Genomic DNA, 13865 nt, shown 5'->3' on the forward strand with positions numbered 1-13865 from the left:
TTATTACACACTATTTGGAATTGTATTAACCATAGTAATTTAATAAAAATTTTAACACACTATAATTTCTCTATAATTTTTGTCTATATATATGTATCATTCACTAGCTTATTACTCACTTTCTCATTACCTTTATCTATAATCTATTCCATCACTAAATTTTCTGTAAAACGAATTTGATTTCGGTATGGTTCTTGCTCTTTATCAATAGTATCTTTTTATATTTCTTCATTTTACACATTCTTTTAGTGTGATTATTATGTTACTAATATTTATTGTTATGTTCTTACCAGAGGATAGTTGAAACCATAGACATGGAATTAATTTCTCTTAGTGATCTACAATCTACAGTAACTTTATCAATCAAGGGTTGAATGCATTAACTTTGCCAAATTTGGTTTGAAATTGGTAAGTATTTTACGAAATTTTATAGTACAACCGCTAAGTTGTGTTCGCATTATTCATGAATGAAAATATTTCTCGAAATTGCAATATGGTGTTTGTAGTTGACTTTTGTTTGAAGTTCTTATCTACATAAGAGAAAATTGGCATGACTAAGAAGATGGTGTCGGTGCAGGACGATGAAAGTGTTGGAGACGATGAGCGGAGAAGATGAAGGCTATTATTGGAGATAGATGGTGGCCGATGGGCGATAATGTTACCGTTGCTTCGCCGAGTGGCGATTTATCGCCGGATTATCGCCGAGCGATCGCCGGCCACTGTGGGCGACGCTCGGCGATAATCGGCGATTTTTAAAATTTTTTTTTTTTTTTTTTTTTTTTTTTTTGGTGGCGACGGCTATTTTATCCCACCCCTATAAATATTTCATCCTCTTCCTCCATTCATCACCCACAAACTTCATTCACACAAATTTTCAATCTTTTTTCTCTCCATCTTTATTAAATGAGTTCTGATTCATCGTCTCGTGCTCAGTCCGACGAGGAAATATCACATTCTTCTTCCGAAGAAGAGGTACCTCCCGCTCCCACCGGATGGGATGTAGCGGGTTTCGCCAACAACCCAATCAACAACTATATCTCCCGCTGCATACAAAGCGAGATCGCTCGAATGCAAAGCAGCCCACCCCCAACGGCCAATCCGCCGGCGGCGCCGATACATCCTCGCAACCACACTGGTGCGCACGATCGGTTGTTCGCCGATTATTTCGCGGAGGAACCACGTTATCCGGCAGATGTATTTCGTCGCCGGTTCAGAATGCGCCGCTCCCTCTTCCCGCGCATTGTTAATGCGTTGTCCGCGCTGTTACCCCGAGTTCGGCCCAGCCGAGACGCAGCGAGGAAGCCCGGACTATCGCCCCTGCAGAAATGCACTGTTGCCATCCGGCACTTGGCATATGGAGGGTCCGCCGACATGTTCGATGAGTATCTGCAATGCGGCGAGACGACTGGCAACGAGTGCCTGAAGAATTTCTGTCAGGGCGTGCGAGAGATATTTGGGGAGCACTACCTTCGCTCGCCGGACGCAGCTGACTGCCAGTTCCTACTGGATTGGCACTGGAGGACCCACGGCTTTCCGGGGATGCTCGGCAGCATCGATCTGTATGCACTGGCAGTGGAAGAACCGCCCAACCGCGTGGCGAGGCCAGGTTACTACCGGCTACAAAGGTACGCATCCCACCATCATTCTTGAAGCCGTTGCCGACCAACGGCTTTGGATTTGGCATGCTTATTTTGGTATAGCCGGGTCGAACAACGACCTAAATGTTCTCAATTCCTCGCCCCTTTTCAACGAGCGGATCAACGGATTAGGCCCCTCCATCGAATTCACGGCCAATGGCAATGTGCATAACATGGGGTACTACCTGGCTGACGGCATCTATCCGCAATGGCCCGTGTTTCTGAAGACGATCAGATGCCCACTCGGAGATAGAAGAAGGTATTTTGCCCGAGCGCAAGAGTCTGCGCGCAAGGATGTGGAGAGGGCATTTGGGGTGCTCCAATCGCGATTTGCACTGGTAAAGGGTCCGACGCGCTTTTTCTACCAGGGGGATATTGCCGATATCATGTATGCGTGCATCATCATGCATAACATGATCATCGAAGATGAACACGAAGGCGTCCTCGACGTCACCAACGACCCAAGTGTTGCATCATCGAGTCACGGTGTCTCAACCGAGTCCGCCCGCCAGGGTGTACCGCACAACGAACATGAACGGTTCCAGGCGTTCATGGACATACACCAGAAGGAGGCCCATCAAGCACTACAACACGATATCATCGAAGAATTGTGGGCAAATAGAAACCGCGCCCACCGCCCTTGAATTTTTTTTTTCTTTGAATTTTTTTTTTGATTTTTTATTTCCATTCGTGTACTTTTTTTTTTTTTAATTTTCTTCGTTGTAATGTGTACCCGTGTTTAATACAACGAACTTTATTACTATTTATTTGATTTATCTTTATAAATTAAATAAGCTAGCTTTATTATATATAAAAATAAAACAATTAAATTAGTGATGATGTAAAAATGAAATGTTGAGTTAGGGAGAAATAAGGGAGAAATAAGGGAGAAACCATTGTAGGGGTTGGCTAAAAACTGGGGATAAAATGTGATTGCAATGTGGTGTTTGTAGTTGACTTTTGTTTGAAGTTCTTATCTACATATGAGAAAATTGGCATGACTAAGAAGATGGTGTCGGTGCAGGACGATGAAAGTGTTGGAGACGATGAGCGGAGAAGATGAAGGCTATTATTGGAGATAAATGGTGGCCGATGGGCGATGGGGTAGAGCTGCATGAGCATAAATGATTTTGGATTCTATTTTTCATTGAATTTTTTCATTTCTTGGTTGCATTTTGATTATTTTTTTATTAATGGACTTGACTAATTTTTATTGTTAAATCAATTTTCAATTAGTGAAATTATTGAATATTGTAGGATCATTAGTAATTAAATGGATTGATGAACAATATAATTAATTTCAATATTATTAAATTAAAATTTGAACATTATTAAAAAAAATCTACAAGACAATCATGAAAAGCTATTTTGATTTTTCAACATTGCCAAAAAATTATTAATAACATAATCAAAATTACTAGCTATTTTGATTTTTTAATGCCATTGGTTTGAATTAGATTAGTGATTTAAAAAAACTATATAATTCTATTTTTTTTTATCATAGTTTATTTAATTTATGTTTTCAATTTTGTATGAGAAAATTCAATATGCCGTGCAACGCACGAGGGTTAGATACTAGTTTATATTAATGTGAGACATAACTTTTTCCCATGATATTTTAGAGGACAACCTAAAAAGGAAAGTGGATCAAAACTGACAGTTATGTACTATATTCATATTATATCCGTCACGTCGCCGATAAGGCTATGTTTGACACGCATTTCAACACTATACATACCGTGATTATATATATATCCAACTCAATCATGCACAAATCCAACTCACCGCAACGATGGAGATCCCTTCGCCGCCGCCGGATCAGCTGATTTTCGTCCACCGCGAGCCCAGCGGCGTCGCTTTCGTGCTCATCAACCGCCCCAAGGCCCTCAATTCACTCACCCGCCCCATGATCGAAGACATGGCCCGCGCGATCAGGAGCTTGGCCTCGGACGATTCGGTCCGGGTCATCGTCCTGTCCGGGTCGGGTCGGGCCTTCTGCTCCGGCGTCGACCTGACGGCGGCGGAGGACGTGTTCAAGGGAGATGTGAAGGATGTTGATGTTGATCCGGTTGTGCAAATGGAGCTGTGTAAGAAGCCGATCATCGGAGCGATTAACGGTTTTGCGGTCACGGCGGGTTTTGAGATTGCGCTGGCTTGTGATTTGCTGGTGGCGTCCAAGGAGGCGAAGTTCATGGATACTCATGCGAGGTTGGATTTCTTTTCCCTCTTTTTATGATTTGTTAGTTTTTTTTGGGGGTTTAATTGGGTTTTGTAGATGTGCATATTGCGTGATTCTCGATTGCTAATGTTTATATGGATAATGGATGTGATTGAATTAATTTGGGGTTCGAATTTGATTAGCTGTTTTTAAGGTAAACAGTAGGCATGGATTGAAGAACTTGTTAAATTCTCTAAATTATGTCCCCCGTCGACTTGGTGATGATTCAATCTAATCTATATAAGTGTGGATAACCCTCCCCCTTATGAGGCCTTTTAAGGGGTGAGTGGCCCATTTCTAATATGGTATCAGAGCGGACCCAAGTCGATGATGGTTTTCTCTTTATCTCTTATCTACCTCACGAGTGGAAGACCGATGTCCTTTCCGGCCCACATCGATGATGGTTCTCTTATCTCTAGCATTGCCTACCCACGTGATGGAAGACCGATGTCCTTTCCGGCCCACACGTGAGGGGGCGTGTTAAATTCTCTAAATTCTGTCCCATATCGACTTGGTGATGATCCAATCTAATCTATATAAGTGTGGATAACCCTCCCCCTTATGAGGCCTTTTAAGGGGTGAGTGGCCCATTTCTAATAGAACTCATAATTAATTGTACTACTATGATTTAGCAATCGAGCTTGTTAGTGCTTTGTTAATTTGCAATTAGACCTTGAGTGAGATCAGATCATTATTTCCCTTTGGATTATGTGATAAATTTTGTGAGGATGAATGAATTCTGTGTGATTCTGGAACAAATAAATCTCGATTGCTAGGCTTGAGTTTCAGTTCCTTTATGCGATAATCAATGGATCATCTAATGTTTGAGGCTTGTAATGTTGTTGATTTTCTTCTTCAGCTTGATTGTATGGGATGGCTGTTGATTTAGATGGATTAGATGAGCTTTATTTAGGAATGAGGATGACTTAAATTATGATTCAAGAATGCGTTCATCTCGATTTAGATGGATTAGACGAATGTTAGATAGAATGACTTAAAATATGATTCAAGAATGAGTTCTTCTCGATTCAGAGCTAAACACAAGGTTGGAATTTTAGTCTCTTAATGCTGTGATCAAATACTGGTCAAGAGGTTTGAGCTTAATTTACTGATAGATGTAAACACTAGGCTTGAATTTTTTCTTGTCATGTTAAGAGTGAATGATCATTGGTTTGAACTTTGTTAAGTTTGTTGATTGACATCTGTAGCTCTATTTACTGAGATCATTATTTCTTTGGGTTCCATGACAAATTTTTGTGAAGGATAATTTCTTCAAAGGAATTGGTATACTTGCATAAGTATTTGATTCATCAGTTTCATAATCATCGTTTTCACAAGAAATAATGCAACTGCTTTGGATTAATCTTATTTAGTTTTTCGGGATCAGTTGTTACCGGTTGCCATAGTTATATACGTATATATTTTATGACAGATTGGTTTGAGTTCTTAGGGATCAATACTCGTTCTAGGCATGACTTAACATGTTCCTGATTTGGCAGGTTTGGAATATTTCCTTCTTGGGGTCTATCTCAGAAGCTTTCACGCATAATTGGACCCAGTCGAGCTCGGGAAGTCTCCTTCACTGCAGCGCCTGTAACAGCTGAGCAAGCTGAAAGGTGGGGTTTGGTTAATCATGTGGTTGAGGGACGCGAGCTTCTGAAGAAAGCTCGACAGATTGCTGAAGCCATGATCAGGAATGATCGGGACCTTGTGCAGATGTACAAAGCAGTCATAAATGATGGATTCAAACTAGATCTTGAGCATGGACTTGCTTTGGAGAAGGTAAATTAAGCCTTTACCCCTTTGCTAATACGTAACTACTGATTTTCTGTTACTATTTGATAAGTAAAATATTTGAATGGCCTACAATTGGGGTAACAAAATGTGGGGGCGAATATGGGCGTGTTCATCCTGAATGTGAGGCGAAAAGAGTCTAGGATAGGGATAACAAAATCTGCAAATCGAATATGGGTGTAGTCGAATTCGGATTGTTAATTCAAAGTTCCTCTCTATCCCTTGCAGGAAAGGGGTCATGCATATTATGCAGGAATGACTAAGGAGCAGTTCAAGAAAATGCAGGAATTCATAGCAAGTCGAAGCTCAAATAAACCTCCTTCAAAACTGTAATTTCTTTTTCTTTTCAGTTCTTGTTCAAAGAAAACTATGCATTGTGTATTTGTTGTAAGGTTATGACACTTTGCTTATATAATAATCTTGTGCAAATTAACTTCATGAATCAAAATTGCTATGATTTTCCAGATTCATCATACATTTACTTGCATAATAAAATACAGCAGTCAATTGTCACCTGTTTGCAAACAGAAACATCCTTGAAAAGAAAAAAATGTTCATACAATACAACAGAAAAAATCAAAAGAACAAACAAGATAAACCAAATAAATTAACAAGAAATGTGTAAATCACAACTTATTTGGTAATCAAGATCTGAACATCTTTCACTTCTCCACCATTCCATGGCACTTCAAACTTCAAAACCCCATCATTTCTCCATTCAAATTCAACAATCTCACCATCCAACACAACCTTCTCAGGCTTCACACTTGAATAGGCCAAGAACCTTCCTGCTCCCTTAATCTTCATCAAACAAACTATGTTCTTCGCCTCGATTTTCTGCTCCACAAGCTCAATCGCCCCACCGCTGTTCAACATGTTCTCGAGTCCAACTCCAGCAAACTTGATCTCCCCACCCAACTCTAAAACAGGTGCAATCATCGCAATCTCAAATGACGATGGCTCTAGAGTGATCTCTAGTTTCTCACTGGCCTTCGTTAGATGAAGACTCCCAGCCTTGTGTAGATAAACAACAAACATTCCATTCTTTCTGTAATCAATAGTACACTCATCCTGCTCCCACTCCACGTCGTTGGGGGAGAGATAACCCGACATCGTCTTGTAGCACTCTGGGTAAGCCCTGCACCTATGCTCCTCGGGGTACCATCCGGCTCCCTGGCAGTTGAACACTCCAATCACCCCTCCAAACTACATTAGTCATAATAAAATACGACAGTTCAGTGACAGAGCCAGAAATTTTACTAAAAAACGATAGAAAAAAAAGTATAAAAGCATCATCACACCTTGTTTAGGTTCCACAACTTAAGCAGGGTTTTGCCATCAAAGAGAGGGTTCTCAAAGAGGCAATCCCTAGTTGGAAGTGCATAATGCTGGCATCTTAGTATGGTCCCATCAGGCAAAACTAGCTTCCTTAGGAGATCCAAGTCATGGTGGCCGACTTTATCACTGACATAGACCGGCCCCCCACAGATTGCACGGGAGGCCGCATGGAACTCTGCACAAATATGATCTGATTGGAACATATCCCAATCGGGTCGAACAAACTGACCTTGCCACAAGCTGTTGTAACTACAATGTACCATATGGACACCTTGAAGCCAATACACTCCCATCGGGTCGCCATTAGGGTCCTCGAACCAAAAGTCATCGCCTGTATAGTCAAGCCGGTTAGCTCAATATTGAACCACCATCTACTCTGTGTTTAAAAACAAGATATTTACCAACTCGAGCCATGGATATTTGGTTTGTGGCCAAGAAAAAGAAGTCGTTGCATTGCTCCATGCTAGCAATTAGGCCTGTCCCATTGAAATTTTTTCTTAGAGATTTGGTTAGGCCATCATAGTATGCCTTGGCTAGCTTCACTCTTCCACCATGGTCTTCACTCACATACTCCAACGTCTAATAACAAACACAAAATTTTAGAAAAGAATCGAAACCGATGTCATGAACGTGGATGTTACTTGTGTTAATGAAATGAAATACGAGACGGAAATATGATTCAAAATATAGGATTTAGTGAGAAAAATATTGTCAACTAACATCTATGAAATAAAGTTTAACTTGGGAAATATGTATTCTTGGAGGAGAACTTCTTTCTAAAATTGATTCTTACATGAAAAATTCCCCATTGACAATATTAGTGTGATAGAGAGAGTAGTAAACATGAGATTCTGTCTTTGAAAGTATGGTGGAAGGCAATAAAAAATTGTTCCAAAATACAAAAGAAAATTTCAGTTTTGGTGCCAATAATAGCAAAAAATCAAATGAATATTTGTGATCATACAGAGATACAAAATTATTATAATTAAATATATATGCTATCACGCTTACCAGATAGTTTTACTCTGCACTTCACAATTGTAGGCTGCTGAGATCTCTTTAAACTGTAACACACTGCTGGCTTATAGACTTTTTATGCCCCTATTAGTAATATATATATCGATGATGATGGTGGTGATAATACTAAATGATCCTAAATATTTGAAATATTCTAGTGATGCAATCTAAATTATGGTAAATCATAGTAATACTTCACCATCTCAATTTTGTGATGCAAAATTAAGTAGAATCTCTAAAATAAAGCTTGCACAATTGCTAGGGCCATAAACGAGTCTATCGCTAGACACAGCTTGACTCGTTTACGGCCCTAAATAAGCATGATTTTGTACATATATAAAAGAAAAACATCGGCACTTACATGAATCACGTCGACTTTCACACCGGTAACTCCAGCATCGGCCAGGTACGAGTGCATCGCTTCGTAAAAGTCATCCGCCTTGTTTGGGTCAACGAGCCCAATCCCGCCCTTCTCGATCATCACAACAGCCAGGTCAAACATGGTCTTCGCCAGCCCTGGACCCGCCTTTGCTGATGTCACCTTGCTATTTAAATGAGTGGTCCCAGGCCTAACCCCACCCCAGGCCCCACAAAGAGCATGCCACACATAAACATCATCCAAATTAGGAAACTCCCTTCTCAAATCCCCAATCAAAGCCTTCAAACCACCCGATTCGACTCCCTCGGGCGCCTCTAGATACTCGATGATCCTGGCCTCTGGGAGGCCAGAACCATCCTCCCCGGCCTCCTCGAGGGCCTTTTTCTTCTCAGCCAGCTCGACCATCTCTTTAAACATTCGGTCGTGCTCCTCCTGGTTGAACAGGGGCGCATTGGGACCTGTCAGCGCCCCTGTCCAATACTTTGCAAACTTATCGTTTTCTTTAAAACGATAAAGTCTGCAAAGCATCTGCGACCCAAGGCATGTTAAGTCCTTGGAGTCGCGCAGGGGATCCTCGTGATCCATGTTGATGCTCTGCCATCCGTCGTCAATGATCAAGAACCTCGCAGGGACCCCATTCTCTGCGAGGCTCTTGACCCCGTTCCACACCCCGACCGGCTCCACGGTCAGGTAGAACGCGTCCCACGTGCACCACCCGAAACAGTCTACGATCTTAGGCAATTCTTTCTCCTCCAACAACCTAAACGTACCTAAGTGGACTCGAACCGCTGCCATCGCCTCCCTCATGAGGTCGTACGGGTTGTCCCCAACGTGGAGGTAGGCGCATGAGGCGAAAGCTTTCGCCTTCACCTGCGTGGACCCACTCTCCACACAGAGGATGGTCTGGCCATCCGTCCCCGGATGGATGGCCGACCGGAATCCTCCTTCGATAAGAGGGAGGATCAACACATAGGAGTTGAGTTCCTCGACTTGTAAGATAACGAGCTGCGTCTCCATTTGGAGCTCTGAGGAGCTCGAACCGGTCCACATGGTGGACCACCATGTCTTGAACCGGAAAATGCTTAGGAATTTCCGGTTCTTGAATTTGCCGATGGAACAGAGGACTCTGTCGAGGGGTTCCTCGACAGAGAGGCCTATGAAGGCCCCGTTTTCGATGTTGGATTCGACTGATTTGAGGAGGTTCTCTGGCGGGGGAGAATCAATGAAGTTGGGATAGCGATAAACGGAAGAGAAACTCGAAAGAGTTATGTTTTGTGGGACTTCAGAGAGGAGTGGAACTCCATCTACTGAGATTGCCCTGTCTGGAGACAGGGAGAATCTGCATGGTTCAGGTTTTCCTTTTCGGAAATAGTTTGAAATTTTTTCAAGAATCATGTTAGGTGGTGACATGATTGAGCTATAATTTGGGGGAAAAAAGGTTAAGAAAGATTGGAAAGTTGCTAATGAGCTTTGATTGTGCGTAGAGAGTTGAATGATTTGATGAAATGTTGTTGAAGTTGATGGAGAGAAGAGGTTGGTTTGTTGGATTATTTATAGGCAAAATTGGGTGAGTCTAGAGTGTTTGATTAACTACGATTAAGTTAGTGATGATAAAAGACAGTGACGTGGGCCTATCTATTATCGGATTTAATTAATATTGAAATTAAGGTGCTGATGTTAATTTTATGAGTTTCTTTATTATCAATCGAAATAACTATGTTTGATGCTTCCATGAAGCTGCGTAGTAGGATTGTTTTTTATAAAAATGAATATACTTTGTTGCTTGGCTCTTGTTTGGGCTGGTGAAGTTTTACTGTTTTAGTATGGATTGTGGAATCTATTACTACTATTAAGTATATGGTTGATTTTGAGTAACATTGATTACTGCATTCTGCATCAAAGCATCAGTTCATATGGGAATGAATTGTAACAATGGCCGGTTTTAGTGTCGAAAAGTGATGTTCACCCATGGTCTAGCTAGCCAGGTTATAATTAGCAATGGCGCATATACACGAGAACAAGATGTACAATTATATCTCCAAAATATAGATTAATAATATGTTCACTATGTTTTGAAATAGGAGTTCATAATTATCTCATTGAGAATTTTATGAAATGTGAAAAAATGGTGGAATAAATTAGTAGTAGTATAAGTTTTATAATAAAATATGACTGAAATATATGATCTACTTATATTTATAGGAAAAATAAAAGGGGAATTTCGTTGTGAGACAAACTAAAATAACAAAAAGGAACTCTAGAACGAATGGAGTGTTTGATTTTTTTTTTAAGTAGTACTCCCTCGTTCTATGGACTCTCCCACCGAAGATAACTCACTTTCTTTTTTAGTTTGTCTCATTCAAGATGACTCATTACTAAAAATGGAAACTCATTTATCTCTGTTTTATTCTTTTTCTCTTATTTTATACTCTACACCTAACACACAAAGTAAAAGTATATAAAATCTCGTGCCGCCTAAGGAAGGGGTCATCTTCCTTGGAACGGAGGGAGTAGTATTATTAACCTGGTTGTAAGCGGTACTCAATTCAAGAGATTAGTAGTGTTCGAATCTTTGCTTATGAAAGCATGAAACATAGATTTGTCATTCCAAATTTTTTGGGCTGACATAAGCATTCTAATATGTGATCTTTCAATAATACCTCAAATAACTAACATCTTTTATATACTCTATCCATTTCCAAAAAAAAGAGGGACGCTGGAAACTATATAAATTTTAATGTCAAATTATTAAACTAAAAGAGATGTAGAGAAAAAATAAATAAATTAGAGAGGAAGAAAAAAATTACTCCTAATGGAATTAGTATTAATGGATTGTGTGATTTATAGTCAGTAGTCTCAAATAGAAAGTTTATATTTTAAGTAAACGGATCAAAAGGAAAGAATTTCTATTCTTAGAAAATGGAGGAAATAGAAGATATCATGTAATTTATTTATCTATATTTTAAATTTGTAAACATTTCGTTAAGGCCACTCGAATTTTGGCAAATGAAATGTTGACAAGAAAAAGAATGTGTGTCATCCTATTCCTAGGACAGTAGTTATTAAAGTGAAAGAGATTTTTCTCTAAATTTGATCCATATGATATCACTTTTGGGATTTAAAGATCATAAGCATTTGAGTATCCAAAATAAGTATTCGACACCTCAAAAATCAGTTATGATTCCAGTGGTATATTCTACGTGGGGCCCATCTTTATCTACACGTGGCACTCACCGATTGGGCTAGAGGATAGTTTGGTCGGCATAGAAAAGCGCAACGCGGTGTAGCCGTTGTGGTTAGTTATATCGCTTTTGACTAAATAAATTAAACTGACTGATTTGCCCTTTGTGCATTTGCATTTGGTCGGTCTGAATTCCGGGAAAATTTGATATATGTAATAATTAAATAATATGATTACAAATTAATTTAATGCAGTATGGTCCCAGGATTATTATATTAAAAGCTGAAGTTTTCATGTTTTAATTCGAAAATAGACCAGTTAGCCACAAATTCAGTTATGCACGTAATTTCCTGCATTATTGTTCAGATAATCTATCTGTGCATTCTTGTGCTTTTTTAAGAAATTTATTACTCCCTCCGTCCCAAGGTATTAGACTCATATACCATTTTGAGGTGTCCCAACATATTTGACCACTTTCTATTTATGGTAAAAATTAAAGAATTTAAGTAACACCCTTATTACAATTAGGATTAAAATAATGTTAATTAATCCAATGTTAATTGAATGGAAATCGGTACCCAACCCACCAACATCATTTCATTTTTTGTCTTCTCTCTCTTCCAGACTCAATCCCTCATTCTCTCTCCACGTCTCTTCCAAAAAAAAACCCTAGATCTAACATTTTCTGTCAAACTCACCCATCCATGGCTTCCAACGACGAAATATGTGAGCCTAATCCAAGCGATGATGGGTGGGTTAACCCCCGACGCCCCCTTACTCGCTCGCCGTCGTGGTCTGCTGGCAGTGGCAGTGGCGGAGGAAAATCACTCGTCGTGGTGCAAGGAAAGAGGAAAGCTCCGGTTGCCGACGCCATCACCCCTGCCGTAAAGAAGTTCAAGAGCGGTCAGCTGAAATTAAAAGATCTGAAAGTTGTGTTCCATTTATTTTAAATTTAAAAATAAAAATACATCACATCACCTAATCTACTTTATCATTTACACCACTAAACATCACCTCCTAAAATTCTGTGCCCAAAAGAAACGAGTCTAATACTCTGGGACGGAGGGAGTACTATTTTAATACTACTAGATTTGTTACTAGTATTTCGATTTTTAACAAAATTATACTACACTCGATTTATCAATCAACCAACCATGATAATCAAATTAGTAGCCCTAGTTAACGATAACAAGATAAAACTAAAACACAATATTAGAAATGAGACACTCGCCCCTTAAAAGGCCTTATTAGAAGAGGGTTATCCATACTTATATATAGGAGCTAGGATCATCACCAAGCCGATGCGGGACAAGATTTAAGAATTTTAATACGCCCCCTCACGTGTGGGCCGGAATGATACATCGGACTTCCATCACGTAGGTAGGCAAAAGAAGAGATAAAGAGATAAAATCCATCATTGACTTGGGCCCCGCTCTGATACCGTATTATAAATGGATCACTCACCCCTTAAAAAAGCTTATAAGAGAGAGGGTTATTCATACTTATATAGAGTAGGTAGGATTATCACCAACCCAATGTATGACAAGATTTAAAAATTTTAACACACAAGAATTAAAAATTACCAAAAAAAAATGGAATAGCAGATGTCAAAGTGGTATAATTGACTTGTTGGTGTGCAATAAATTTATTTTATATCCTGGAAAATAAATCTATTAATTCGGTACAATTGCTGTTAATTAATTCTTACCTACTGCTATTAACTTATATATTTTTGTCCCATTTTCTACACTTCTAGACATGGAGCAAAAGCAAATTCTGGATTAAAGTGTTAGTTAAGATAGCAATTTTACTTTTGTTGTGTTTTATTTTATTTTAATTTTGTAGTTGATCAATAGTGATATCTACAGATTTCTAGGAACTTCTGTGATCGGGCCTCACAACCCATTATGTCGTATATAAAATTAATTTTCCATGTGTCACTTACGTGGATACTAGCCAAGCCTGCTCCCTCTTAAATGTTTTTGGAAGAACTCTACGCGTTCATATACGTATAATTCTTATATTATTTATTTCAAACTAAAATATTTGAGTCATTAACAATCACTATCGTAAATGTTATACTCTTTCCATTTCATTATGATTGAGGCGTTTTTTCACTGGATATATAATTTTGAAAAAAAAAAATGATATTGAAATAAGTAGAAAGATTATAAAATTAGAGAATTCATTATGATTGTGGCGTTTTTTTATTGGATATATAATTTTGAAAAAAATGATATTTAGTGAAATAAGTGAAGAAAGAATATAAAATTAAAGAAGATAAAGTACAACTAAGAAAAA

General features: G+C 39.1%; 3 protein-coding genes across 3 annotated transcripts; 2 read left to right on the forward strand and 1 right to left on the reverse strand.

Moving 5' to 3' along the window:
- The first annotated feature begins 1810 nt into the window (after positions 1-1810).
- On the forward strand, positions 1811-2700 carry LOC125194536. The gene is made up of 2 exons (XM_048092800.1): positions 1811-2251; positions 2608-2700. The coding sequence occupies exons 1-2, from the start codon at positions 1811-1813 to the stop codon at positions 2698-2700; spliced, it is 534 nt and encodes a 177-aa protein (XP_047948757.1).
- Positions 2701-3395: 695 nt separating this feature from the next.
- On the forward strand, positions 3396-6087 carry LOC125194356 (probable enoyl-CoA hydratase 1, peroxisomal). Its single transcript, XM_048092531.1, has 3 exons — positions 3396-3845; positions 5355-5637; positions 5878-6087. Exons 1-3 carry the CDS (start codon positions 3430-3432, stop codon positions 5980-5982), a joined length of 804 nt encoding a protein of 267 aa, XP_047948488.1. The 5' UTR covers positions 3396-3429; the 3' UTR covers positions 5983-6087.
- Positions 6088-6156: 69 nt separating this feature from the next.
- Positions 6157-9913, reverse strand: LOC125194355 (stachyose synthase-like). Its single transcript, XM_048092530.1, has 4 exons — positions 8366-9913; positions 7389-7566; positions 6951-7318; positions 6157-6855 (listed from the first exon to the last, which is right to left on the reverse strand). The coding sequence occupies exons 1-4, from the start codon at positions 9791-9793 to the stop codon at positions 6283-6285; spliced, it is 2547 nt and encodes an 848-aa protein (XP_047948487.1). The 5' UTR covers positions 9794-9913; the 3' UTR covers positions 6157-6282.
- Positions 9914-13865: the final 3952 nt, after the last annotated feature.

Source organism: Salvia hispanica, chromosome 6 (assembly GCF_023119035.1).
Source record: "Salvia hispanica cultivar TCC Black 2014 chromosome 6, UniMelb_Shisp_WGS_1.0, whole genome shotgun sequence".
Taxonomy (NCBI): Eukaryota; Viridiplantae; Streptophyta; class Magnoliopsida; order Lamiales; family Lamiaceae; genus Salvia; species Salvia hispanica.